Consider the following 27,954-nt stretch of genomic DNA (forward strand, 5'->3'; position numbering starts at 1 on the left):
CTGGCACGCGTCCACGGCGAGGCCGCTCCTGATTGGTCGGTTTGCACCCTGCCAGTCACATATTCGTGCTAAATGAAGCAATATGGCTGGAGGAAGGCGCGAGTGGGCGTGTCCCAGAGTTTACCGGCCGGTGTCTGGGTGTCTGTCGACGCTGCCCTGCCTGGCAGTCTCGCGGAAGGAAAATAAAAAAAAGTGCGCGCGCGCGTGTGTGCGGGGGGATGTCTGCATTCTGTAAACTGCGCATTTATTTTATTTTTTTGGGAATCAAACACAATAGTCTCTAGGTTGTATGCACCGCCAGTCTCGATTACAGCATCTATAAACCTTATTTTGATGGCCAGATCATAGCATTGCAAACAGTAAACATGCTGCCAGTTTAAAAATAGATGGTATCAGGATATAAAAATGCATTGTGCAGCACGGCGGAGTTTAATTTCATGACCGTATTAAACCAATCCTTGATTGAACCCTATTGTCAAGATTTATTGTGGATGTTAAATATTCTATTTACTAAAGTAAGACTATACAATAAATGTATTTAGTAGTGGTGGTGGAAGCAGTCGTATTACAATCTGAATATCTCTTTATTTAAGTGATTCTTACCTCTAAAGATACCTATAAACCTCTGGGTGATTGATTTTCATTTTTCCTGACGTGTAAAAAGTAATGAGACAACAGGCAAAATGCATCCAAGACTTTATAATGTGCCACTTTATTAGAAAAGTAAAAACTCACTTTAATATTTTATGAAGGTTAATATAAAACATTACAATCTTTTGCATATCTGCAATGTCACACTATATTTTTTTCTTGATATTCATTATTTCAAACTAACTCCTGTGCTTTGAGAACATATAACATTGGCTACAGCTGTCACAGCAGTTTTTGACCCATAATTATATCTCAAGACAATTACCCAACAGCATCTGTATCATGGAAAGCATGAAAAGAAGTTGCATCCACAAAGTACAATGTGTTTGTGATAACTATCTTTAAAAGAAAAAAAAACAAATATACTGTATACTGTATGTTACATTGGAACGACTTCAAAACAGCAACTGAGTATTTTACACATTTACAATATACCGCATTTGTTTGTGCAAGAACATCTGCCTGGATCGGTGTGTGACAGTGTTTGACAAAATAGATCAGTGCTTTTTTCTTCTTCTTTCTTTTGGGATAGAGGAAATGTGATGCCAAAGTGGCACCCAGAAAAGACGGATTAGGTGTGACCGTGATTTCCAGCCAGCATTGTCTAAGGGAAGCCCCGATAGAGCTTGCTAAGCATCTCAGCTGTTAGTCATTTCTCATATCAGGCAGTTGAGCCGTTAGTGCATTGTTGATATCAAACTGGGGTTGGCCTGACCCTGAGCCTCTGCCTCCCACCCCCACCAGTATGTTCAAACCGTTCCACCACTCCAGAACTGGCCATTGAAGGCCCCTCCCCTGCAGAGATGAATAGCATAAAAAGAGAAGTCTGTGTCTGTTATTAGTGGATGAACACAGCTGTAGAAGGGAGTACGTGCCAGGCTTGACCATGCTGAAGAAAAGCATGTCTCCTATCCTACATACGCATGGCTCAGCACTGCAGATCGTGCGTGTGCGCCTACACTTGATTCTTTCGGGCCTGTGTTCATTCACAGTGATCTGTTTTCCAGTTCATGCGAGCTGTTCTTCATCACCTTCCTCTTTATTCGGTTTTCTCTTTCAGAGCAGAGGGTGGACAGCGCTTACACTTCGTGGCCTCAGTCTCGATTTTCTCCTCCGCCTAACTGTGAATTTGAGGGTTAAAACTGACTGCTGCGTTGCATCACATGGATAAAAGTACAACAGAAAATATTAACAAACAAGAGTTCAAATAAGTACCACAATATCTGTTTTTTTTTTTTTAAATCTCCATATACCAAAGCATGCAACTTTTGATCAAGCAGAAAAAAATTGCACCAAGATAAACATATTATTTTCATGGCAGTGGCATGAGCTATTGAACCGATGATAATGTCAAGAAAAATAAAGAGTGCATTTAAATACAAAGTACATCATGTTTTTAGCTTTCAAACACAGAATCAAAATCGGCAAATTGTCGCCTCTCGTCCTTTGCATATTTCTCTCGCGCTCAGACAGCTATTTTAATGCACCCTTCATCCCTCAGCCTGTGAACCTTTCATACCCTCTAATGTCCATTTATTACACCTGTCATCTTCCTCTTTGAGATTCCCCAAAGCTACATGGGTGAGACGGTGTTTGTAATGCAACAGACAGAACTCGGTGCAGGAGCTGAAGACGATGTTGGGGGAAAGGCTGCGTGGCAACCTTCCCAAGGACACTTGTTAGAAAATTTTATCCCAAACTCCCCGTTTGCCTTTTGACTCCAAGTCCTCTGTTGACATTTCAACCACCAGGCTTAAATCTGGTGCGCCATGGAGGAGCTTCCAATGTGCACACAAAACCACTGATGTGTCAATGCACACTTTAGTGCAAAATTACAATGGGCACAGAAATATGTTTACATAAACATTATTAGCTGCACAGGATGAAACTTCCTGTATTATTTTGGATAGACTTTCACTTCCCAATTTTTGCATCTCCTCTCATTGATTGCAGTTATTTTGGGTATTGCAGTTTAGGTGTTGTGAAATCTATCATCCATATCACATTGGGGAAACTCTTACACAACCCTCTGTCCCTGACTTGAATGTTTCACCCTAGGTGACTGCAAGTGTGCGTGCGTGTGCGTGTGTGTGTGTGTGTGTGTGTGTGGGTGTGTGCATACCCCTGTTTACAGTTGTTTTTTACCTTTTTTTTAAAACCTGGTACTGGTTAAAACTATGACTGCTAATTCATTTGGGGCACGTCGATGATAAAATGGGTCCTTCATCCATGCTCGAACGCGGGCCTATGAAGTCACGTGTGCCGATGAATTCTAGGCACGTGTTTCAGCAAAGCCTCAGAGTTATGTCTGTCAGCTAACAGGACAACAACAAACAACCGGTTTCATATACTATTTCTGTATGAAAGCTAAGCACCACAAATCTCCATCTGATTATATTACATAAGTCCCCACGATATAGGGTTGGTCTGATGTGTGTACATGTGCCGATTGTTGACAGTGTGTTTTGTTCCTTGCTACTACTCTTTAAATATATATTTTGATTTTAATCAGGTAAGTGGGTTTGAAACACAGAACCTCGTAGGAAATCTGAACCTGAATTAAGACCCTGATTGTACCTGATGCGATGGCAAAATGAATCCTCCTGTTGATGGTAGAGGGACTTGAATCTATGTACAGCAATCAGTTGGACAGTGAACAGGAGGGTCCCTTCATGATTCTGTTCCCGTGGGTCCAAAGCCCCCTTTTCGCTACAGGCCAGTGACATACATCTCCATCCCATCATTGAAGGTGAAGATGGTGGTGGTGCCGGAGCTGCTCGCCCCCGGTTTCACATCACTAATGGTCTCATAGAAGTTTTCCCCACCTCTGGCAGGCATGGCGGGGGGGTCTGACCCCTGCGGTGGTGCCGCTGTCACCTGTTGCTGCTGGGCCACTTGTTTCTTCCTCTTCAGAGTGGTGCTACCCGCCGCTGTGCTGTTATTGGCCCCCATTTGCTCACGTTTCCGGTGGGCATCGATTGTGGCATACGCAGGGTCGGGATCAACCATCGGACACGTGGACCAGGACCTATCTCCTACCGGCTCGTAGCAGGGCTCCTCCTGGGAACGCGCTTGGCCCTGGACCCCTCGACCTTTACCCCTGGAAGCATTTCTGTCTCCGCCAAAGGAGCGGGGCAGGGTCTTTGAGCCGTTATTTTCCATGTTTTTTTTCTTCTGGGTTTTGCACACGATAGAGTAGGTCTCTGCAATCTGAGAACACACACAGCAGGAGGGTTTGGTGTCAGTTAATGACAGCAAAGTGCTGCACAGGTCTGTAGGTGACAGCTCCTGAAATAGAAGCAACATTATTTTACACTCGTAACGTCAACATAAGGGACCCACCCGGTGCAGAATCATCCACCCAGTTTTCAGTTTTAACGGCGCTAACTCAGTATGAGCAGATGCAGTGTGTGTGTGTGTGTGTGTGTGTGTGTGTGTGTGTGTGTGTGTGTTTGTGTGTCGGGACTGGGGCCTGTGTGGGTGTGTGCGCGGTAGTTTGCACATGTGTTGACAGAGCTCGCTCACTGTGCTGTAACCTGACCTATTTTTATGGGCTCGGTTAAGACAGAGTAAACTATGTTATCAGTCAGTTGAATTCTATGCAAAGAGGCAGTGTTAGCTGTGCAGTGGACGGACCTGTTAAAATTTCACCAGAACTACTTTGGCGCAGGCTATTGCGTGAAAAACCTGGATAACTGCCAACTCGACAAAAAGCTGGTTGAGTAGTGCTCCTGAGAGGATTTTGCTCCCATTCACGTTAAAGCCAGGTATGTTCCGCTGTACGTTTGTGTCCATGAGTTGAGTGTCTGCACAACTTGGAACCGAGCGAAGAATGCGAGGCCTAAAACACGTCCGCGTCGTACCGCTCTGACCTTTGCCATTTGCGTGGCAAAATTCCACAAGGGAAGCGCAAGAGCGGAGGATTGTGGGACACGGCAATGTTTACCTTTCATGCTCACACCCGGACCATCAGATCTGCTCTAGTGGCCCTGAGAAACACTGCCCCCCCCCAGAGAGGAAAAAAAGGAAAGAAAAGTTTGGCCTTGTTTTGTTTCACTCCAAAAAAAAAAGAAACTTGAGACCGCAGAGACAATGGGCAGCACTCTGTTTTCCATGTATGCGCTTCACTTTCACGGTACGTCGACAACAAATAAGCTCAAGGAGGAAAACTCGCCCGTCCCTCCCTGCAACGCACGATCCCTGCCCCCACAAGCCTCCGGAGTGACCTTTTTGGATAAACAAAGACACTGGCGTATGCTGCAAGTGTGCGCACACAATGTGCAGCGTGTGTACGCTCGCAAGTGTGTACGCGTGTGCGCGGCATCTGTGGCGCTGTGCAACAGAGGAAGGAAGTCACAAGATGATGGGGGATTTCAAAACTGAGCTGCAGCTGTTGAGGAAGCCTGCACATTGTATGTGTTCTCGTCTCCTCCCTGCTGCCTACGCTCCTGTCATGTCTCTGATACTCCTTCAGCTCGCTCCTCAGAGGTTAGATTTAATTTGAGCGTGCAGCCTTTATGGATGGATCTACCATCCCCCGTCTCTGCATATGATCAACTTTATTAGCGGCAAATATTGCGTGCCTCCTGATGTGCTGTCTGCAGCTGATAATCATCTGTTGAGAGGTGATTCGTGCAACGTGATTGGCTGGGTAAGGCAGCGCCTCCTCAGGGAGTGGAGAAGTTGGAGAGAGTTCCTGAGAGAAGGCAGAAAGCAGCTTATTCCAGTGCTTCACCTGAAAAAGTTCATGTTGGTTTTCGGGCATGTCGGTGCAACGTCGCCACACCCACCCGCGCAAATAAGGCAGAGGGTGATTGATAAAGAAGTATCTGAACAGGAAAGCTTACAGAGGGGGGGAAAGGAGAACAGCAGAAAGCTGCTGTGTGCCAATCAGAGGCGGAGCTTATAACCCGCGAGCCGAGATTTAACCCCTTAATCTCCGCACGCGGCGTCCCAACTCTTTGGCTCTGCCCTGGCCGAGGGATTTAGAGCGGAGGGGTGAGGGGGAGTCATGGCTTTGCAGGCACGTGTGCACACATACCGTAGTGCATCTGTAGGTTTTTTTGGCAGCCCGCATCCCAGCTGATGCATTCTGCATGCACAGACAAGGTTCAGCTGCATTAAATAGCAACGGGGGATGTCGAATATGGAGGTCCATGCAGGGAATTGTACGTTGGGGACAACTTGGGGGCAGGGGGATTAGGGTCAGGGGTCAGACAGGGGGTTGGGGGTGCTGTTACTCTGTAATGCAACCTCCGCTGCGAGCAGAAACCCTGTATGACGGGCGGGTCACAGTGCAGCCGTATTATGACAGCTCAGCCAATCAAATGGGCGCCCCCGTAAATAAACACAGCAGTCACAAATCAGAGGCCTATCTGCAGACACACACACACACACACACACAGTTTCTGTGTACTACCTCCTTTGCTGATGGAGGCGATGGGTGCCCCTGTCCATTTTCACCACGGAGCGGAGGTGGGTGCAGAGTAATGATGTCATCTTCTTCGGGAGGCTTCCAGATGTACTGCTCTCCGTTGCCCATGAACATCGGCTCCTAGTGAATAAAATCAATTGAGGGGCTCAGCCAAGCATGGTAAACAAATGTGATTTGAGGTCAACAACCCTCATTTTTCGACATGTTCTCGTGTGTGTGAGAGGTTGTGTCACACTGTGGAGGAGTTGTGGGCATGAGTGTGGAGGGGTTGGATATAAAACTATTGACCTGCACTTTTAGTTTTCAGAAAAACACAATGAACAGGTTTCATCCTGTCGGAGAAATGTGCAAGTGTTCACTTTAGAATTTTATACCACACATCTCGCACCCCTCGTGCTGTCAGGTCTATAAAGTGTTCAATTACAGATTGAGCATAATGGGTAAACAAACAAGCGCTATTTTTTTTTAAAGGAAAGCATCACCTTTTGTAGGAAGTCTAGGCTTTATAATCGTGCTCTCCAGTTTTAAGGTCCAGATGAAACAAAACAAAACAGCAAGTGGCACTGTCAAAGAGCCAGTTTGCATTGGAAATGATCCCAGACTCTGTATCCTTTCAAAAACAACTACTTAATCAGTCACTTCTCATCCTGTGGTCAGTGTTTCCACAAAGTTTTATGCAAATATATTCAATAACAATCTGCTTGAACGCAGAGTTGCTGAACAGACGGTATGGTATACAAACATTACAGGTGAGCGTTAGGAGGCCTAAAACCGAAATCCAACATTTCCTGATGACCTAAACCAGAAAGAAAGCAATTAGCCTCAATCCAGTGCTGTGTGCACATGAAACCCAACATGATTAAGCTTTTATGTGCTCCTTGTGTGCACTGAGAGTGAGTAATAGAAGGTAGGACAGAGAGATGGCTTCAGTATGTAAACATCATTCATCCCCGCACTGCTTACTGTTGGCCGTTTCTAGATCAACTTGCTGATACATTCAACAGGAAAACACAGACACACACTCATACACACAGAAAGAGAGAGAGAGGAAGCTTGGCAGGCAGCCAAGATCTTACATAATCGATCTCTACTCTTTTCAAAACAGCGCTGAACAGTGCGCAGGGGCAAAGGAACCCCCCACCCCAAACACAAGCGCATAATCTCTGTCCTTCTTTGGAAATCAACCTAACATCCATTCATTAATTCATTATGTACCTAACCTTAATAATCATAACTAATCCAACATAGCTTCAATCATGCACACGCAGGCCTTCATAGGTAATGGAGGCGTGTTTGCCAGCATGTGCGCAGAAAGGCTGATCACCATCCGATCATTGTCCCTCTGCTTCCTTTTTGCCTTGGCTGTTTGCAAACACGCCGCCGCTGGCACACACTATTCTATTCAAAATGAAACAGCAAAGGTCTGTTCTTGCCAATAATATACGTCCATCAAACATTTAAAATGTCACACTAAAGAAAAAGCAGAACACGTTGCACAATTTAAACGAGGAAAAAAGAACTTACTTGTAGGACAGCGCCCCCCGCTGGCGCAGAGAGAGACGTGCATTGTTACGCACCTAATCCTTATTAGCACTTCCTGTATAAATAAAGCTTATATAATAGTGTGTATTTCATTTAGTTCTATTTTGAGGAATAGATTGATGAATTCTAATGGCGTGTGTAAAAGTGCAACATGTGTAAAATTCCACATTTCTGCCTTAATTACATTCCATTTACTGGTCTATTTTTCCTTGATTTGACATTTCATTGTGCACCATATTAACAAATGTGCTAAAGGTCTTCAGCAGTGCACCTCTTAAAGGGTTCCTTTCATTTTTACAGCAAGATAATATGTGCCTTTTTAGTAGATGGCTGAGTGTTGGGATAAAAATAGATCTGGTGGTTCTTTCTGTACCTTTGGGAAGGATTGCAGGTGAAATGGCTCCAGTGGTCTGCGTGGAAACTCCTGGCTGCGATGGAAGGGAGGAGGAGCTGCAGATGGTGAATCGCTCACACTCGACTGGCTGTCAGACTGGCTGTCAGCACCGTTGTTTTCCTTCCTGTTTGTCTTGTCGGCCTTCAGGTATTAAAATAAAGCCATGATATTAAATAATTTTGTGAAAGGAGACAGGAGAATGTTTCACTTTTCCAAATATTCAACCAGAAAAAACAGTATGGCAAACTGGGTTATGGTCAGGTTTCTTTCTCTCCCCCACTGGCTGCCAGTCCAATTCGATTTTTTGAAAATCGTCATTCACGTTTTCACACTACAACAAAAGAGCTTCTCCTGTCATTTTAAATCTCTTGGGAATGTACCAGTATTTGACACTTAACATCAGATATTGCTTTTTATTTCAGAGCAATGTATGCATATACTGTATTTATGCAATATCAAATATATTATTCATCCGCCTATCTAAGCCATTAAGGTGGGATTTACCTTTCTGAACTTGCGGATGGCTGTATACTCCGCTACACTTGTTTCTTGAATGGACAAAGAGTTGACGGACTTGTGGACCCCAGTGCCGCCGTTTCCCCTCCCTGCTCCTCTGTTTATGGTGTCGTTGCCTCTGCCGTTGCCACGGCCACCCTGGATGGAAAGCAAACGCGTTTCTAAAGCAGTTAAATCCTACGTATTCTTTCCTGCTGTTGCTGATGAAAGTAGCTTCTCTGTTCTTCTATTCTTTCTCCTTTCTTGCTCCTGCTGTTCTGCTGTTTGGATGAGTTTGGAGGAGACAAGTGTCAAAGCTCATCTATCACGTCAGCCTTTCTCAGGGGGGGAAACCAGCATCTCTGTTTCCACAACGCGCGCCTGAAGGGTCGATCTCCGTGTGGGCAGCTATGTGCTGTGACTCTGTGTCCTTGCTCCAAGCCCATCAAGTGGACTGATCAATAATCTCAAACTGTGCGATCCTCCATTTTCACGTAAATACGCAGGGAGAAAGCTGATTAAAAAACACATTTATCAATTAAAACACTGTCTCTGATCATTCTCACTGCTCAAATCTGCAGATTCGTTTCCGCTTTTTTAACTGGAAATCCCTGAACACATCACAATGGGGACGGCTACATGGAGAATTCCTTTTAAATGCATTTTCATTGACGTTTTGAGACTTGGTCTCCGTAATATCAGTTCGGTCGATCGTGAGGATGAAGCTGAGGGATTATGGCATCGTCAAGCGTTGATGCTGTGCATATGAACTCACGTTCCCGTTGGCCTGAGCTGAGGGACTCTGTGCAGCTCTGACTGAAGCCGGCGTGCTGGCTGATGTGGACGGCGGAGCACAGGGCGCCTTCACCACCACCTCGCCCTCCCGGACCCCAACGGTCTCATACAGACCGTCCTCCAGGCAGTGGGTGGGCGTCGGGTTGTTTCTTATCCCCACCTCTGTGTAGGTGTGGTCTCTGGCTTCTCCCCCAACAACGTCTGCTCCCAGCTCCCCTCCTGCCCCCTGGCAGGGCCCATGGGGACTGGTGGGGATCTGGGGAAGCTGGCGTCCGTCGGAGGGCCTCAGGTCCGTCTGAGAGCATCGACTGTGGAGCAGCAGGAGATCCATGCTGGCCGGGCGGCTTTTACTCACAGCTGCGCAGACAGGAGGGAGGGAATGAGACGGCTGCACGTTGGTCGCACGCCGACATCACTGACGCATCACTTACAGTTTCCATTGCAGGGAAAGCGATGGATCTCGTGCAACCTGGTGTCAGATTTGCTCATAGAGTTGAGTTTTGGATTTCGGAGCGTGCCCTGTTGACACAGAGTAAAGACGGACGGACGGGTCAGCACAATGTGCACAGACTTGATTTAAATCATTTTTAGTAGAAATCGGAAAAATAGTGAGCGTGTGAGAGAACGTAAATAAGATTCTCTCACACACTGTTTTCATTAGTTAGCATGCAAAGACCTAGAATAGTCCTTCTTCTGCATTAGGAGCTTTACCTCCTTTTTTAAAACAGCCTTCGTTACCAGACTGGACAAAGCCCAGTGTTCAGACTGGAGGTTTGCATCCAGGCGTGTTTAAATAGCAATTAGATGCAGCAACTTGACAGTAAGTTTCACTCTGGGCTGTTTCATGGTCTATACCATAGTACACCGAAGTACAATTTGGACAAACAAGGTCAAAATCTAGATTTTATCAAAATAAGAAATGAACTGGAGATGAATATTCAGAGAAATCTGTTGAAGTTTCTTTCTTTTTGCCCCTGGTGCATTTGTGTACGTAATCAACTAAAGAAAGGAGGAGCAGGAGGAGATGGAGTGCAGCCAGAGCTGAATGTGAGCACGTCTCACCATATTTACAGACGTCCCTTTCTCTCCAGCTGGGGGGTGTTTGCTCTTGCTTTTTCTGACACGGCGCAGAATGTAGGAAGGTCAACGGGAGCCGATGGACACAGAGAGACACACAGAACAGAGAGACGTTATCAGCAGCCAACCTTGGCTGGGCTACAAAAGTCCTTTCGCCATAAACAAGCAGGAAAATGAATTTATCTGTAGTTATTCTGTAATTTCCTTTCATGTTTCCCTTCTGTTTGATAGACTCTGGTGGTGATGGTGAGTAACAAATGTCTCCACCACAGGTGTTTATAGCTACAGGAAAAGGCTGATAGAAGTGAAAATAGATGAAGAATGAAGGCAAAAGTTACTGGCTGAAGATGCCAATGTGTTCCATCTACCTGCAGGTCTCCTTCAACTCAGGGATATTATGATGGAGATAACAGTCGGGTCTGCAGAACTGCCGATAAACATCTCTTTTCCCATCATAGATGATGTCATAACGGTCAAAAGTCACATAACTCCATTACATAAATGTCAACTTTTGCCTCTTCTTCTTCTTCTTTTATTATTATTATTATTATTATTATTATTATTATTATTATTATTATTATTATTATCATTGTTATTATTATTATTATTATTATTAGTAGTAGTAGCAGTAGTAGTAATAGTAGTTGTAGTATTGTTATTATTATCGTTTTATCCTAAAATAGCAAAAAAGCTATTTTTAAACAACACATAAGAGTAAGGGGATGTACAACAAAGAGAGGGAGGGGCTATGATTAAGTATTTATCAGCTACACTCACGCAGATGAGGGCACTTTTTATTCCTCAGATCAAAACAATTGTGTGTTTTACTTCTATGGCCTTAACTGGTCTGACATTTCTTCACATCCCTATCATGTTTCCCATGGCAACAAAGCCACATCGGAGCCTCTGATTGGTCCCTGGGGGCTACATGGAGAAAAAAAAAGAAAAAAACGAAGTCCCAGGCTGTTGCCTGGATCACACTCTGATCTGAGGAGCTCGGTCACATTTGTCTTCCAAGGAAGGAGTCCGACTGAAAGAGGAGTGACTCCAGCTCGTCTCCTCTGTGTCCCGTAAACATCGCTTCATCTGATCTGACACCAGCAGCCATTAACATTCATCGCCGCCACTCGGCGCGGAGCGGGGGATAAAAGACAGAGGTGGTGGGGAAAGATGGGAGGGGAAGAGTTCTTAAGAAACGCAGGCACATAAAAGACACAGGGGATGATGAGCGTAATCTAAGAGGGCATCAGCCAAGTTGATAGAACTTTGGTTTAGCCTCCACTTCCTGACGCCGAAACGGCACTATCGTGTCCTCCTTTTCCCAAACAGATTCGCCAACTGAGGATTTTCCCAACAATTTGGGTCGCGTGACGGCGCTCTTTTACCTCTGGCAGCCGACGCAGATCAGAACAATCAGGATGGTGACCACGAAGGCGGACGCTGCTGCGATGGCTCCCAGGAGCAGCAGGTTCTGGTAGGCCTCGTTGACGCCATTTGACCCCTTAGTCGGATCCATCACACCGCGCTGCCTCCTGCTCGCTTGTTCACGTCACTCCAGCGAAAGCTCAGCTACACGAGGTGTCTGCTCAGGAAAACCTGCGGAGGAACAGAGAAGAAAGGCGAGGAATAAAGAGGAATGGAGAAATGAATTAGGAACATTTGGAAGATGTGTTGCTGCAAGCAAGGTGAGAACGCGTGCAGATTTGTGTGTGTGTGTGTGTGTGTGTGTGTGTGTGTGTGTGTGTTCCTCCGGCTTTTTGTCACCGTCTCTTTTTGACATATCAGGTTCTATTTTTGACTCCCAAGCAGAGAAATGCAAAGAAAATGGAGCACCATACAAGACAACCTGAGCTTGGCTCAAAAAAAGGAGACTTTCTTTTGTTTTCTGTTAATATAAAAAGATCAAAATGGTGCTGTGAGAATCATCTGACTAGCCAGAGAACATCTTGCATTAGCTGAACAGGAAAAACCTACTGAGCTCCCCAGAGTAGCGTCTCTTTGACAGAAGATCTGATCCAAAGCGGCTACACATTGTTTCCTAGCAGAACAGTTCCAACTTTTTTTTTTCTGTCCTGTCAACAGTAGCGCGAGGAGAACATTTTGTAAGTAAGTGCTGTATTACAAACATGATTATGTTATATTTATGCTCTATGACAGACTCATTGAAGACAATAAAAAATGATTTGACATTAGCCAGAAAAAAACGAAACCATCTTTGTATGTCCCACCATTTCAAGTGTGATTACCCTGATTAATTGTACTGATTGTACTGTGCGCACACACAAGCACACCCACACACACACACACACAGTTATAAACAGTATTTGAACGAAGGCGTGGAATAAGATTTGCGTGAAACCTTTGAGTCTGAGCAATGAAAACATGCCCAACGCACACGTGCGCGCCTTTAAAGACAATGTGCAGCAATGTGAGTATAGATTACAGAGAAAGCTGAACGTCATGAATCGCGAGCGTCAAAGAGAGCAGAAGGAGGTCACGGCAAGCTAGTGGAATACACCAGCACAGCTTTCTGTTTCTTGGAGATAAAACTGCATCTTTTTTTCCCCTTCATGTCCTCTTTTCTGGGTCCTCCTTCCTCTCGCTTCCAACACATCTCCTCCTCCTCTCTCTCTCTCCCCATCTGCCTGACCCTGCAGATATGTGAGGCGATGCACAGCGAATGAATTAGCAGAGAGGAGGCCTCAGACAGCCCTTTATGGGGAGATACCGACAGGCAGGCAGGCAGACAGGCAGGGTAGCACAGCGTGGAGAGGGAGGGAGTGAATGAAAGGAAAGGGTAAGGGAAGGGCGGTGAGGCGCAGGAGCAAATGAGTGGGATGAAAGGACAGACAGGTGGGAGAAGATGCAAGAAGCCAGAGGGAAGCAGGGAAAAAGAGGGGAGCAGTGCTGGAGGAACAAGGAGGGGTGGGTACCGTAAACAGACGAGGAGGGGGGAGAAAAAAGGGAGTGATGAGACACAGAGGAAGATGAAGACAGTGAGAGAAATAACGGGGAAGCCTGGGAGAATGTGCAATGAGCGCGGGGAGTGGGGAACAGAGGGGGGGGGGGCGATGGGAAAGAGGTCATCAGCGGTCTGTTTCTGACTGCGTTTTGTCAGCCCCCCTTCTGAAATATGCAGAGGAGAAAGATACAGAAGCGGTGTGTTTGTGAGATATCAGCAAAAAAAAAAGAGGGTGTATCACAGCAGGGGAAACAGCGTGTGAAGCTGAACGACGAACGAGAGGAGCGGCGCGATGTCGGCGGGCCGCCTCAAACCTCTATTTCTGCGTCTGCCTTCCTTTCAGAACTTTAGGAGCGAATTGATTAGGGCAAGGGAGACGGCAGCCTGCGAGCGGCGCCCTCGCCGTCGGCGGGGGATCACGATCACGGCGCCCGTGGCGTCGTCAATGAGGCGCGACCGCTAATACCCCCGATAACGATGCAGATAATCGGGTCTAAAACGACAGTGGTGCAGATGCGTCGGGGGGGTTGCAGATGCAGAGCAGGATGCAGCAGGGTAGCACGACCACAGGGTGGAAGGTTTCCTCTGAGATCACCCGCACGCACGCACGCATGCGCGGAGCAGAGGACGTCGCCAGAAAACACTTGTTGGTGTTTGAAATGTGCAACCTCGAGGGGGGGCAACGCAGTCAGCTATTCCATTACACCGTTCATCCCTCAAAAGAACCGCCGCTGCAGCTTTTTCATTATGCAACATCTGCTTAACAACTGTAGCTTCTCCTGCAAGTTCTGCTTAAAATAGACGCTTGGAAAATAAAACCTCGTTTTAATGTGGCCCCAAACCTTAAATCTGCAATTCCCCCGGTCACAGCTTAAACATCCCCCTTTGAAATTGATTGCTTTGTCCCTCTGTTTAGGTCTGCGTCATCCCATCAGCTCTTAGGACGGACATTCTCCCTTTCCAACATGATTCAAATGACCATAATAGCATGAGGCGGCTACGCTAAAATACACAGGCAAAATCTTTCACTTCCATTTCAGAGCAGCACATTTGACATTTGCATCTCTTATATGACAATTTTAGTTTTATAACTGTTTCATAATAACAATAACGCAACACATTACATCATCTCTCTTGCTAATTATTAATGTTTGTTCAGCAGAATGAACTGCGGGCAGATTTTGGGAGTGTTTATATAAGTATATTAAGTTTAAACTTAGCATTTCCTAAGCGGTTCCCTATAGCGCCGGAAAATAAAAGGAAGCCGGCAGCAGGCGCGGCAGCCGTTCTCACAGTGGAGGGAAGTTTTCCTGTCTTCAAACAAACTGCAATCACTCTGATGCCTGACTGGCAGGAAGGGAAACATAATTAGAGTATCAGGGAATCAGAGGAGTCAAAATAGAGTCAAAATAAGCTGGAGAAGTCAGAAGATCCTATAGAACGGCACTGACGTGGTTGAGACAAGTCAATATCATAGGGATGAATTAATCTTTCATTTCGCTGTGTCGAAGTTATTACATTTATTGTGGTTGATTTAGTCACATCAATGTTTCTGTCTATTTTTATACCCAAGTTACATTATGAGATGGATTCAGGTTGTCTTGCAATATGTGATATGATAAACTCCCATCATGTTCCTCAGCGCTGCGTTCAGGCTCTGTCATCACATCAGGAAAAACAACAATAACATCAACTACACAGATTTGGGAGTGTTTCTGAGGGAGCACGAGGCACCATTTAACAGCTGATGAATAAGATTAACATAACAAAAAACACGATTATGACCACCCCCTGATCAATTTTTAACCTGACACCGATCTGTCGGCGCGTCTCCTCACAGCCCCTCCTTGAAAATCAATTCATCGGGTTGTGAGGATCAGGCGAGGATGCAGGATTAATCTGCGATGGACAGAAATAAACGATGACGACAGAAAGAAAAATAAAACAACTGCGAAGCAGGATTATCGTCGGGCCTGGCTTTGTATGAGAGGAGCTGAGGACTAGCATCATGTCCATGGCAATCTCCGGCCCTGAGGGACGCCACGTCACCGTGCACACCACTGAGGGGCCAGAAGGAAAAAACAGATGACGAAGGGAGGCAGCAGTGAGAGGAAAGGGGCGGGTGAAGCGCAACTCTGACGTTTGATCGCCAACGGCAGCAATTCACTCGACTGGTGTTCATTCAATTTACAACTATATTCCAATGTCATATATTTACTCGCTCACTGAAGGCAGCACATCTGCATTTTACCTCCAGCGGTTCATAAAACAACATCAGAAAACACGAACCGCCACTTTTGCTTCCCTCTGCTAAGTTTGAAGCGGTGCCTCCTTTCTCACATATCTCAACTGACCCCTGCAAGTTCTGACACTGGGATGATTCTGCAAGACAAATTCTGTTCGTGGCCAGAACAGAATAGCCGCTAGCACGCATGCTAACAGGAGATCTGCATGTTTACATTAAAAACATGAAACCGGAGGGCTGATAGGACGGTAAACAGGATGTAGCAGTATTTCTAATGAGGGCAGCGCTTTTTGTGTTTTAGATATTCAATGTTGTTTTTTTTTTTTTTTCCGAGATACGTACTCAAATCGGAGAACCGATAACCAAGCTAACATGGCTGAATACACAGATCGTTTGTAAAAACCCACTCTGCTCTATTCTCAGCAGAGGACATTTGGCAGCTCTGCTCTGGTTGCTGTTGGGTACGAAGCGCTGTTTGTTTTATCTGTTCCACACCCAATTGTGCGCCTATGATCCCCTCAAATGGCAAACCATTGTGTTGTTATATTTTTAGTCAGGCCCAGGATTTCTGACATTTCACTCGTTTGCCTCATCCCGCGCCGCCAAAATCTTCCCTCCGAAAACCAACAAAGAAAATCCCAAAGGTTGCTCAACAGATTCCTGTGTGTCTCTGCAATTCCGTGCGCAGACGAGTGTGTGCACGCGCGTGCGTGCATGCGTGCAGGGGTGTGAAAGAGCAAAACAGCCCTTAAATGGGGGATTAAACGATTAAAGTGTGCAGGTCAAGGTAATAAAAGTGGCAGGGACAGACAGGATACAGTCTGTTCTACCTTTGCTCTGTGAGCACAGAGGACAGTTCCAGCGAGAGACTTCATAAGCTGCAGATACAATATAGTGCTGATCCTACAGACTCGTGCCAGGCAAGACCCCATTTTCCTCTCACTTGACTCAACTTAATTAACCAGAATGAGTCAGAAGCAGCATTCAGGATTTAAGATTTATTCTTAAGGGATTGGAGATCTCTCTCTCTCCCTCCCTTTCTTTCCTTGCTCTCTCTCTCACTGTTTGTGGTTAAATTCAGCACTAACTTCCTCCTCATTTCTTTAATGATGGTGCGACTCTGAGCTCATGCTCGTGAGTGCAGGCTGCCTTTTGGAGTAACAGGAAATGCACGAATGTGCAAACAAACACTTCTGACAGAGTTAAATCAAATGGCACAAATTCGATGTATATGTGCCTCTGCTGTGTAAGGAAAAAAAATAAAAATCAGCCACAAAGAATCCGGAATCAGAAGCTGCGTGCCACCCGCAGTGCACGGTGACCACTGAATCTGCAACAAATGAGAGTTAATCAAAAGAGAGAACTGCACACGGGGAAAAGAGCGACATGGTTTTCTCCTCTGAGGTAACAGCCTTGTCCCTACATGAGAGTAATACAGGGGGGGTGTGACAGACAGATACATCCAACCTCAGCTCCCTGCTCTCTCATGCTTTAGATGCATTATTCATCTGTGTGCCAATTTGGAGGAACCCTCCCAATCTCCCAGCCAGCCCCCCCCCCAAAAAAAATAAGAGGAGAGCGGGAGGGGAAAACACCAGAACAAAAGAACAAGTGAGACAGACACAGAAAAGTGGGAATCAGTCGCCGGGCTGCAGCAGAGGGAAACATCCAAGCCGGATTTCAAATGATCCGAGGAGACTTCTCCCTATATGTTTTGATATTCCCGGCCCTGCCCGGCTCGTCGCGCGCAGATTAAGGGCGATTCCTGCGCTAAAGACTCTTAAATCTATCAATAACACTGAGGGAGCAGAGACCACGGGCCGGGAGTGGAGCCCAGGCTCACGAGCCGCTGTTTCAGGGCCGGTGCTCAGACACAGATACTGTATCTGCATTAGTGATTCATGAGATTCTGTCATTACTTTTGAGCATCTCGATGACACATTCGCTCATTTGCACAATATACAGTAGAGTCGGGGCACCGCTGCAAATAGGCCACGGAAAGTTCAGTTTAACGACCCAAATGGCTCTTCTGTAGGAACGAGCAGCTTTACAGAAAGAGGCGGAGCGGCACCGTCATCAAACCTCCATGCTCTCAAGGCCCTAATTTCATTGCGCGCAATCAAATGATTATTGAATTTCCGACTTGACTGTTTACTTAGAGGAAAGGCCACACTGCAGAATTTTTAATGCAGAAAAAGATTGTTTTATGACTTCATTTCAACGCAAAGAGCCTTGAATTCAAGTCAGAATCTGTTATATATATTGTGTAAATACAGAGTTTGATATACTGTAGACTATATTGTGTAATCAGTGGCATTAAAAGGTCAATGTGGAAAATGTTTTTAGATTGCGCAAACAGATTCCTGAGATGTTCTAAACCTGACAAGGAGCCCACGGCCTTGCTCAGTAGTGTCAGGGGCCACCTGGCCCACACGCTCACCTTTGGTCTCATCAAGAGTTTGTTGCCCACATACAGCAGCCTGCTGCCACACCAGATCCCTCTTTAATATCACAGTCTGGCCGATGTTATAGCGGCACCTTTGCGTCATGACGGATGTGTGTGTGTGTGTGTGTGTGTGTGTGTGTGTGTGTGTGTGTGAAGGGGAAAGTGTGTGTGGAGCTTGGTTATGTGTGCTGGACCAGGATTTAATCTGCCACCATCTCCCCACAGCAGACCCCTCAGCTTTTAGCTGCCTCCACATGGTCGACCAGCAGCAGGTTTAGCAGCGGATGCTAACCTCGCTCTTTATTTCCACATTTAGCCAGCTACAGCATAGTAATATCTGTGTGACACATCATTTGCATACTTATTTGGCGCAGTCTCGCCCCCTGACGGTTCCTACGGTAGTGTTACGAAATAGTGTTAATAGCGGCGCTGCTGCGGAGGGCGTTGGCTCACACTGCTGCAGGATCTGTCAAACGAGGAGCTGCTCTGAGGATTCGCCTGTCAGATTTGGCCTTATTTGTCAGTTTGCTGGAATTCTGCGCGCCGCTCTTTCACGTCACCGGCGCTGATGGTATTTGCCCGACCTCGTGGCTGGTCAATATCAGGCCTTCACTAACACAGACAGAACACTTGGGCTGTCGGAATAATACCAGTTAGAGGGTTTAACGGGGTAATCTGCTGCAACATGCTAATTCCACAATGCAAACTCAGTGGGTGAAGCTATCGTGTCCTTGTTAGCTAAAGGTTCTCACAGTTTAGACTCAGTAAACTTTGAGGATTGCACATACGTCAGAACACAAAGGTCAGGCGAGCATGATGGAAACACGCTGACTGAAACACACACACACACACACACACACACACACACACACACACACACACACTTGTAGACCTACATGGCAGCACCAGTACCTAAGTCTCGGGTGGGGAGTGATGTTTTCACACTCATGCACGGAGATTGCTATTTCTGAGCGGAGCTAGCAAACTCAATTATTCATCACAGAAGCTGCTGCACTCACTTTACCTCTATGAGGGAGCAGCTTGGTGCACGTGTGGACCTCTGGCGGAAGATGAACCGCCGCCGCGTCACGCCACACAAGAGGTCATGAAAAAAAGGAGGTAAGGAAGCTGTCATAATCGTGGGAAACATAAGCGCTAGGAGACGGGAGGAATTACTTCACTTACCTTCCCTCTAAGCCAAATCTGCACATTCCAGAGATCCTTAGTTCAGAGAAGGGCTACAAAGTTTAAAAAAAGAAACCTTTCTGACTAAAAACAGAACCGAAAGCCAGGAACTGCGGCGTTTAACCTCTGCAAACGGGCCTTTTATGCACCTTGCTGCCCTTCGCTCCGAAAGTAAAACATCTTGAGTCTGTTATTTAGCACAGCTACTGACTCTACGCACACATCACACGCTACGAGTGACCTTTCCCACAAATCAATGCGTCAACAACAAAGAAAGAGAAGACACAGAGCACGAAACAGACAGGATGGAGAACTGGGTGTGACTGGATGATATGACATGCGCTGGAGTTGTTTCTATGCACCTGCCCCAGCACAGACTCTAGTCAGAAGAATGCACCAGCAGCTGAGCGCTGCGCCTAGAGCACATTCATCACCCCAGAGTCCGAACAGCCTGTAAACACGCCCTCTAATTTGGCAATTACATGGTTGACAATCCAGTCCTGTTCGCCCCAATGAGCGCTCTGTCCTTCCCTATAAACAAATCGACACTATTCGGCACATTTTTGCGTCAAGTGCCAGATCCTGATGTCAATCTTTCAATTAAACCGAGTGGGGGAAACATGCACGGGCGACGGGCGCGCCACTCACTCTCCCTGGCAGCCTCTCCCCGCCTGGGCCGCTGCCCTTATTTCCCTGAAGACAACTCCAAGGAGCCGAGCAATTGTGGCAGTTACGCACGTCGACACTTCAACGCAACCACTTACCACCCCCCCCACCCCCCACCCACCGCGGCTCTGTTCACCAGTTTCACACAGACACAATGGACGTGTGCACAGGCCGCACGCCACATCCAAAACTTACAGAGCCTTTTGTGCCTCTCCTTTTACACTCTCATTGTAACTTTAAGGCCAGATGGATCTATTAGTGATCTCTTGTAAACTGCTCTCCTGAGGTTTCCAGGGACGGAGGCAGGTCTCAATCCAGGCCCAGTCTTCGCTTCCTCTGTCAGGCGTTTGCAAGGCTTCAGCTCGTAAGCTTCAATTTTGTGTGTGTGTGTGTGTGTGTGTCTCCACGCAAGCTGATGAAACCAGAGAAGATATATGGAGAGAAGACACTCGGATGACTGTAAGCTGCGATGCTGTCTACAACGGCGCACGCCCCCGTGGTTTTGAGTGAGTCACGATGTGCACTTGCAAGGTTGCAGCCAGTCTTCAACCTCTCAGCGCGTTCTGCAGCATTTGCTAGCAAGTTCCGACTCGGGAGAAGCTCGAAGAAAGCCCGTGAACCTCAAGGTCTCGCACCCAGTCACCCAAGCAGCCGCCCACTCGCGGCTTTGCCAGTTGTTTCATGCTTGTTTGATATTAAAAAGTGTCTTTTACCTTTCGAGCAGCGCTATCGTGGCTGAGCAGACAGAGCGTAGCTGCCCCGCTCCTCCCGCCCTCAGACACAGGAGCCATCGATTTGATTCAGTCTTAAAAGCTGGTTCGGCCTCAACAATGGAGGCCTGTGGAAAAACCATTACCCCTGCTGGATTGCGAAACGTTAACCTACATACACGCTTGTTCTGCCTGCCTCCGACTGTCTTCCACAGATGGAGAGGAGACGCGGGCACAGGGTTGCTGTGGGTTGCTTCCCAATGGAGCACACAGGCGTCTTTATTGGTGAGTCATGCTGCCTTTCTCTACTCTCCTTGTCCAAGGCCACCTACCTTACACCTCCTCTCCAGTGCAGCTAAGACACGAGACACCACGCCTGCTCATGCAGCACGCTCCTCGGCGTTCCCGTCAGAGCTGAAGAGGGGGAGAAAAACAGTCCACGCATTGTGTAAATGACTGAAACTTAGAGTCGTAAAACCGACACTAAGAGGGAGAAAACGCAGGAGCAACAGAAGCGTTGCCAAGAAAAGGTCAAAACCTGCACAAGGTCCAGGGTGGGGAAGTGAACAGACCCAATATAGTAGGGAAAAGGTGTGCGTGTGGGGGGGGAGGGGGGGGGGGGGGGCAATATATTACTAAGATATTCTAATACTTGATTGCTGTAATATTTTCAGAGATTTTAACTGATATTATACCAAAGGTTATAAACCATCCTGTCATCAGAGCGAGCATTCGAGGTGCTGCTGGTACTTTTCTTTCATCATCTTGAGAAAAGAACGAGTGCTCTCAACAGTGCAGCCAACCGTCGCTTCACAATTCTTTCGAGTGCTCGAGCAAGAAATGCGGGTTGTTTATATTTCGAGAAGGTACGTTTAAAAGGGGGATTTTTAAAAACGCTGCTCGGTCGGAGACGGGCAAATCGCATCGGTCAGGGTTTCACTGCTGGGGTCGACCTGCTGACCTCACATGTCTGATACCAGCGAGCGTGCGCGTGTGTCAGTGGGAACTGTGTTAATATGGTGCTGGGATCTGCTAATTAGGTTAGCACACGGCTAAGTTAATTGGGTTAGCAGAGATTCCAGCACTGACAGACCCAGCTCGCTATCGATCGGATGGGTGAACGGAGGGGACCGACACAGCAGGCGCTGCGTTTAACAAATGTCAGCACATGCTAGCAGACATGCACGCGCGTGTCGGATTACGCCGGACCTCGACGTATCGGCTCGATCGTGGCAGAGGGGGGAGGACGGACGCGCGTGAAAGCCGCCGAATAATCGAATGAAAGTAAAATATGAGCTGAGAACAATGGCGAGGATGTACATGGTGAGCGCGCACGTGCACCTCTCTTTCATATGAAGGTGAATATACGTAGATATTGAAATGGGATCATCAAAAAACAGCCCAAAATAGCACAAATTCATCTCTTAAAGAATCAGACGTCCCATGTTCTTCAAAGCTGCTTCTTGGTAACACCCTTCAAACGTCAAATCTACGACAAAAATATCCTGTTTTACACCAGTTGCACAAGAATTTAAAGACAAAGGGGGGGGAAAAAAACAACAGCGCTGATTAAAAATGTCATTTGACTATAAATGGAAGACGTGGTGGCGCTTTTCAGGCTTTGATCCTCTCCTGCAGCTACGTGTTATCTGATGGTAGCTAGGTGCTATCTGGGTGTCTCGGGAGGGGAGAACTAAATAAAGACATTTTCAAGGTTTTCAGACACAAAGAAATCTCAACCCCCAGTTGTGTCACTTCACTTAACGCAATCTGCTGCCTCCCAAAATAGCTGGCGTTCCTCTGAAGCCGGGCCGTTCACACGCCGCCACCAAGACGGGCGGATACGCTCCCAGCCTACGTGGAGGCAAAAAACGCAGGCAACCCACAACGTACGCGTCAAAGAACGACCTGCAACAGCTGGAGGTTGGTTCTCAGCACGGTGGTTGTGTGTTCACGTGAAAGGTGCAGATCTTTCTCGTTCATTCAGCCATCAGATTACGACGTTTTCAACGCTTAATCCTGGCATTCAGATCTATCTTCTGAATTCTCTGCAATGCCAGGAACCTTCCAGCGGGGGCCTTGTGGGGGCCTGCTGATGCCATCGCTCCCTTTGCAGCAGCCGCTCTTGTTAAGCTGCGCCGCTAAAAGCTGGAGGATTCTCTTTCTAAAACAATCAATATAGGAACTGACTTTCCGCCCTCCTGGGAGTCCAGTGCGCCGCCTCGCCCCCTCCTTGTCATGCCCCCCCCCCCTTCCCATTCATGCTCGGGCATGAGGTGGATGCTGCTGGCGCAGGTCTGACCGTGAGCGCAAGCGTGATTTCTGACCTGAGGAGGGGAAACGGGCGCAAACAGGAGGGGCTGAGGGGCAAATGGCCCGTTAATGCACAAATAAAGGCTGGGCGGTCCTCGCCGATCCTCTGGCGCCGACACCTGTGTGACTGGCAAGCAAATCAATGGCGAGCTAATGTAGCGAAGGTGAACGTGCTCGCCAGGCCCTCGATCTGCGCCTCGCGCAGGAGGAAACATTTACGGCAGAGTGACTCCTAATCACATTAAGACAATGGGCTCACAGCACAATATAGAAAACATACACAGTCATTTCAAAAGTGATTACCCCCCCCCCCCACACACACACACACACCCACCCCAGCCTGCTTCCCTGAAGCAAAGGCAGCGTATATATTATGTAATCTGAGCTCACAGCATTGAAACGGCACCAGTAAGCAGAATTTAAAAAGGAGATTTCCACCTCTGCTAATGAGAAAAGGGTGATTTTTCCTCGTTTGTGCGGCTGAAATTATTGGTTAAACAATTTTCCGAGCGTGAGGGCGAGAAAGGGGGGGCGTTTGAGGGGAACGATCTCCACGGCTAAGTTAGGAGTTATGTAATCAGGGTGCTACAAGTCAATCCTGCTTGGGTATTCGGCAAGTTTAGAGCTGCAACTGTGATCCAATCACAGGGGGAAAAAAGAGGAAAAAAATGAGCTGCTGCTCGAAAAAAACGAATCATCTCAATAGTCGGGGCTGTGTGGCTGTCAGCGCAGGGCGAAATAACGATGAGTGTGTTGAGCGAGCTTTTGCCTTTATACAGCAGTTTCCGAGGAGAGTAAAATGACAGTAATAAACTCACGATTCTTTATATTCCCAGAGTCTTTTAACTGCCAACAGGAAAACAGCCCCTCCTGGCTGCCTGACGGACAGGTTGCTCTGCTACTGGGAAGAAGAAGAACCCAGTCAGCGATAGTAGATCACCAGGAGTGCCTTGCTCAGCCCAGCCGGTGACCCGTCCCAGTTACAAGTCCAATTCCTCCCCAAAAGTCACATTTGGTCACATGGGAGGCATGCTTTCGGCACCGCTGCTTAATCTTGGACCAGCCGAAGGCACAAAAGAAACCTTCTGGGAAGCCTCACTATGAATGGACCGCTGGAGCGTTAGCACCAGAAAAAGATACTTATGAAAGAGCATTTTTACCAACTAGAACCTTTCTGGTGACACGATTGAACCAATAAAGCAGCCGATCAAACAGCGGAAAGGGGCACTTCCTGTGTTCAAACCTGATGACGTGCCAGCCGCTGATCGTTGATCTCGATCTAACTCTCATACACGTTAGAACGTCTCCACGAACTGATGTTAATCTATGCTCGGGTGCAGGTCCTTGAAAGTTCTTCCAAGACTCTCAAGAGGTGGAACACGTCTCCTTCAATAAAACATGTGAGAATGGAAGTAAAACACGTTTTCTTTCCCGGTTCCCTTGTTCATCACGTGCTACTCCAGGACGTTGATGCAGCGACGCCGCTGAGCATGAATCAATAATTCTGAATTACTGTTGGACTCCACTGGAACAGTAACAGTATTTAGGACGAAGGGGAAAGGTTCCGTTCATTTCCAGGTCAAGCGTGCGCAAAGACAACAGTGTATTTCGGAGGAGGCGAGCCGTTGTCACTCTACGCTGCCCGTTTCCGTGTTCCTCTCTGGGTCCGTCTGGAGCCTTTTTATTGCCTGATACACATGATTAATAATTGAGAGCATTTTCTGCAGACAGCCAGTTTTGGTGCCCTGAGCTCTTTGGTCATGGATCCATGGCGCTAATGCTTGTTGGCAGGCCGGATCGAGGGCCTGCACGTGCACGAGCACAGGCCTGGGCGCGTCTGGCTGGCTGGCTGGCCACAACCCGCAGCTCCCTGGTTACACACGCCAGCTACGCACACGCCCGCGTCCCAATGTTCCCACCTCTTCAGACGACCGGAGGCCGCCGCTGGAGTGACGTCCCAGGCGCTTCCAAGGCGTCTAATGAAGGCCGTAATTGTCACTCAGAGACACATTACACACTCCGGATCGAGTGGCAGCCGCGGCGCGTGAGAGGTAATTGCATTACTGTGTGTGGGAGGGAAAATAATGTTTTTATGTGAAGGTGTCAGCATGTGACGAACGCCATAATTACGCGTGTGAGAAGCTATAAGACGGCGGGAAGGACAGCATTTGAACTTGAGAGGGGAGAAGAAGAACCTCCAAGCTAACAGTTTGGTGCTGGCAGACGTTGGACAAGTTAGTGATGATTCTTCGGGGTTATTTTAAATTGTGTTGTGATTGTGTTGTCTTCAGTTGCTTTAAGTTTAAAAAGTAGCTAAAGGAGAAAGAAAGTGTTGAGTAAGATGACGTGCGAGGACAAGCTGTTACAAGAAGATAAGAAACCATTAAAGACGGTGGTGCTTGATATTAGTTTTGATGTCTTTACAGATATATTCGCTTCTGAACGACCTTTAAAAGTGATTATTTTGAAAATGTTACTTGACTTTCAAGATTAAAAGGCTAAAAATTCTCAAGGGTCAAAATTGCATCTTTTGATTGACACTTTGAGGGTTTTTTTTACATCTCTGACAGATATCTGAATAAAACTGCATTACTGTTAGCATATATAGCATTTAATAACTATTTTCTTTTGCTTTGAAGTCAGATTTCAATATAAAATGAGTTGGATGCCAGAAAGCTGCTCTTGTGCTTCTATGGAAGCCCCGAAGGGACAAAAATAATTGAACACATGAATAATATCACCTATTATCTGGCATAATTAACTTTTATTAATACTAAATTTGAAATCCCTGCAACTATAACTACTAATATAAGTACTTGGAAGCACTGGTTTAAACAGGTGCTGAGTGTGTGAAAAGAAAATATTGCACTGCAGGTAATCTTGAAGATGTTGAAGGTGTGTGAGAAGCCAGAATGTGGTGCTAAAGGTATCTAGATGAAGACGTATGTACGTTTCTGCAGGTTGGTGGTAGGAAACAGTGATAATGGGGGGGTTGGAAGGAGGAGGGCTGCTCTTGTCCTGTCGCCTTGGGTGCATCAGCAGTAAGAATTGTCCTCTGCCTTGTGGGGCCCATCTGACTGTTCTGTCACCCTCCTCACAAGGCTGAGTCTGCCTGAAAGTGCTCGGCCCCACGCAGTTCAACGTGCTTGATGTTTAATACATAGGGAGAGAAACACATGGGGGAAAGTGTCTAGAACGCCACAGGGGGAAGGAAGAACACAGGCTGCAGGGGAGCGGGGGCTTCTTTTTGTTAGTTTGTAGAACAACCAGGAAGAGAGGAGTTCCTGTACAGCGTTCAAACATTATCGCCCACAATTTTAATCAGAGGCTGAGCTTCGGAAATACCCCGTACTTGAGTTAAGTGAGCACTTGAGCTCACTTTAGCAGTGTGTGTGTGTGTGTGTGTGTGTGTGTGTGTGTGTGAGTGAGAGAGAGAGAGAGAGAGATGTTTAATACAAGACAAAGAGCAGAAACATTTGTTCTTTGCAACCCCTTGGTGATGTGCTTCAGAGGTGACCCTCCAGTTTAGGCCCAAGCAGAGATGGAGAACACACACACACACACACACACACACACACACACACACACACACACACACACACACACAGAGGTTGTGGAAAACCCTTGCATAGAAAGTGGATTACCTTCATTGGCATGCACGAGCCGGCTGCAGAAGTTACTCGCACCCAGCCCTTCACATTTCACTACAGGTGATAACATCCTTGCAGCCACATTTCGATGGCCAGCCTCGGCTGATGGGTGTATTTCACGCTGCAAGACGGAGGCGACGCTCTGAAAACCCAATCAGTGGTGAAAGCTCAGCCTTAGAAGCAACTGATCTGTTCACGTGTCTCCTCTGGTGCACATAAAAGCGTGAGCTCATCAGCTCTGATGAATTAATCTACCTTTCTGGCTAAGTAGGACCGGTGCTTTTACTCCTAGCACACGCAGCAACCCACGCCCTCCGGGCCATCAGCGGATTAGTGATGACTACCAGTGATAGGAGAGCCCATCACAAAGGCATTATTAATTAGCACTGCACCGAAGCTGTGGCCTCAGCGTGCAGCACATGTTCGCTCTAATCAAAACTTTAAAGGGAGACGGTCGACCTCCCCCCGATCGCCCGCTGTAATGCACCGCAGGATGCCAAACCTCCTTGCGTGCATGCATCCATTCACGGATGTGTGCGCGCGTGCGTGAGCGCACGAGAGTGTGCGATGTTGGAGGCATTTCCGAGGCAACTTTCACACATCGCTGACCAATCGGTGGACGATGCACTTTACTCGAGGAGCCCGTGAATAATTGATCAGACAGGTGGGATCGAATATGGAATCGATCGCTGGTGCCACAGCGGGCGCGATCAGCCGTCCAGATGTCACCAAACTCGCACCGAATTAAGTAGAAGAGCTCGGGTGCGTGGTACTCACTGGGCCCTTGGTGCTTCAGAGCATCCCGGTCTCTCGGGGCCAGATCTTCAGATGAGTTCTCCCGGGACAGCGCGCCTTGGTCGTCACTATCATTCTTCGAGAAGCTCCGACCTCCTCACAGCCTCACCTTACTCTTCTTCTTGGACATTTCACAGGAAGAGAATGCAGGTGCGGACCGAAATGAATTCGCCTTGCAGTGATGTGATGGCGAATGGGCCCCGGTTGTCCGCCTCTGTGTATGTGGAGCAGAAGTGACAGCAGCGGTTTCCTATTTGAGGGGATGCTGACGCGCAACCAGAGGGGCTCGCCTCCTGCCTTTCTCATCTGGCTCCATCAGCTCACGGTGAGGCGGCACCATGTGACTGAAACCGCCGTCAAGACGGAAAACACCGAGAGTTCGCTTCCGGTCATAACTTTCAGAATACGCAGTATAGATTCAGCGTAAGATATTAAAGCGTAAATAACGCAGTTCAGTCACCCCAATCGGGAGGTGCTTCAGTCCTAATTTGGTCCATAGTCCACTATATTTAATGCATTTAGACTGAGTCATATTGACAAGAGTGCTTCTGCTAACCCCTGGGTGTTCTAGATCAACTAATGTAAATGTAGAGC

The 27,954-nt window shown here is 47.2% G+C and overlaps 1 protein-coding gene across 2 annotated transcripts; it reads right to left on the reverse strand.

The window, feature by feature from the left end:
• Positions 1-684: 684 nt before the first annotated feature.
• On the reverse strand, positions 685-27,903 carry LOC101071340 (uncharacterized). 2 transcript variants are annotated; one of them, XM_011602499.2, is made up of 9 exons: positions 27,343-27,903; positions 11,774-11,984; positions 10,374-10,428; positions 9,743-9,830; positions 9,292-9,668; positions 8,526-8,675; positions 8,001-8,162; positions 6,071-6,205; positions 685-3,861 (listed from the first exon to the last, which is right to left on the reverse strand). In XM_011602499.2, the coding sequence occupies exons 2-9, from the start codon at positions 11,902-11,904 to the stop codon at positions 3,361-3,363; spliced, it is 1,599 nt and encodes a 532-aa protein (XP_011600801.2). In that variant the 5' UTR covers positions 11,905-11,984; positions 27,343-27,903; the 3' UTR covers positions 685-3,360. The 2 variants fall into 2 exon arrangements, with proteins under 2 accessions (XP_011600801.2, XP_029689036.1); XM_029833176.1 differs by lacking the exon at positions 27,343-27,903 and adding an exon at positions 19,066-19,084.
• Between the last annotated feature and the right edge of the window lie 51 nt (positions 27,904-27,954).

The sequence above is a fragment of the Takifugu rubripes genome, chromosome 3, assembly GCF_901000725.2.
Source record: "Takifugu rubripes chromosome 3, fTakRub1.2, whole genome shotgun sequence".
Lineage (NCBI taxonomy): Eukaryota > Metazoa > Chordata > Actinopteri > Tetraodontiformes > Tetraodontidae > Takifugu > Takifugu rubripes.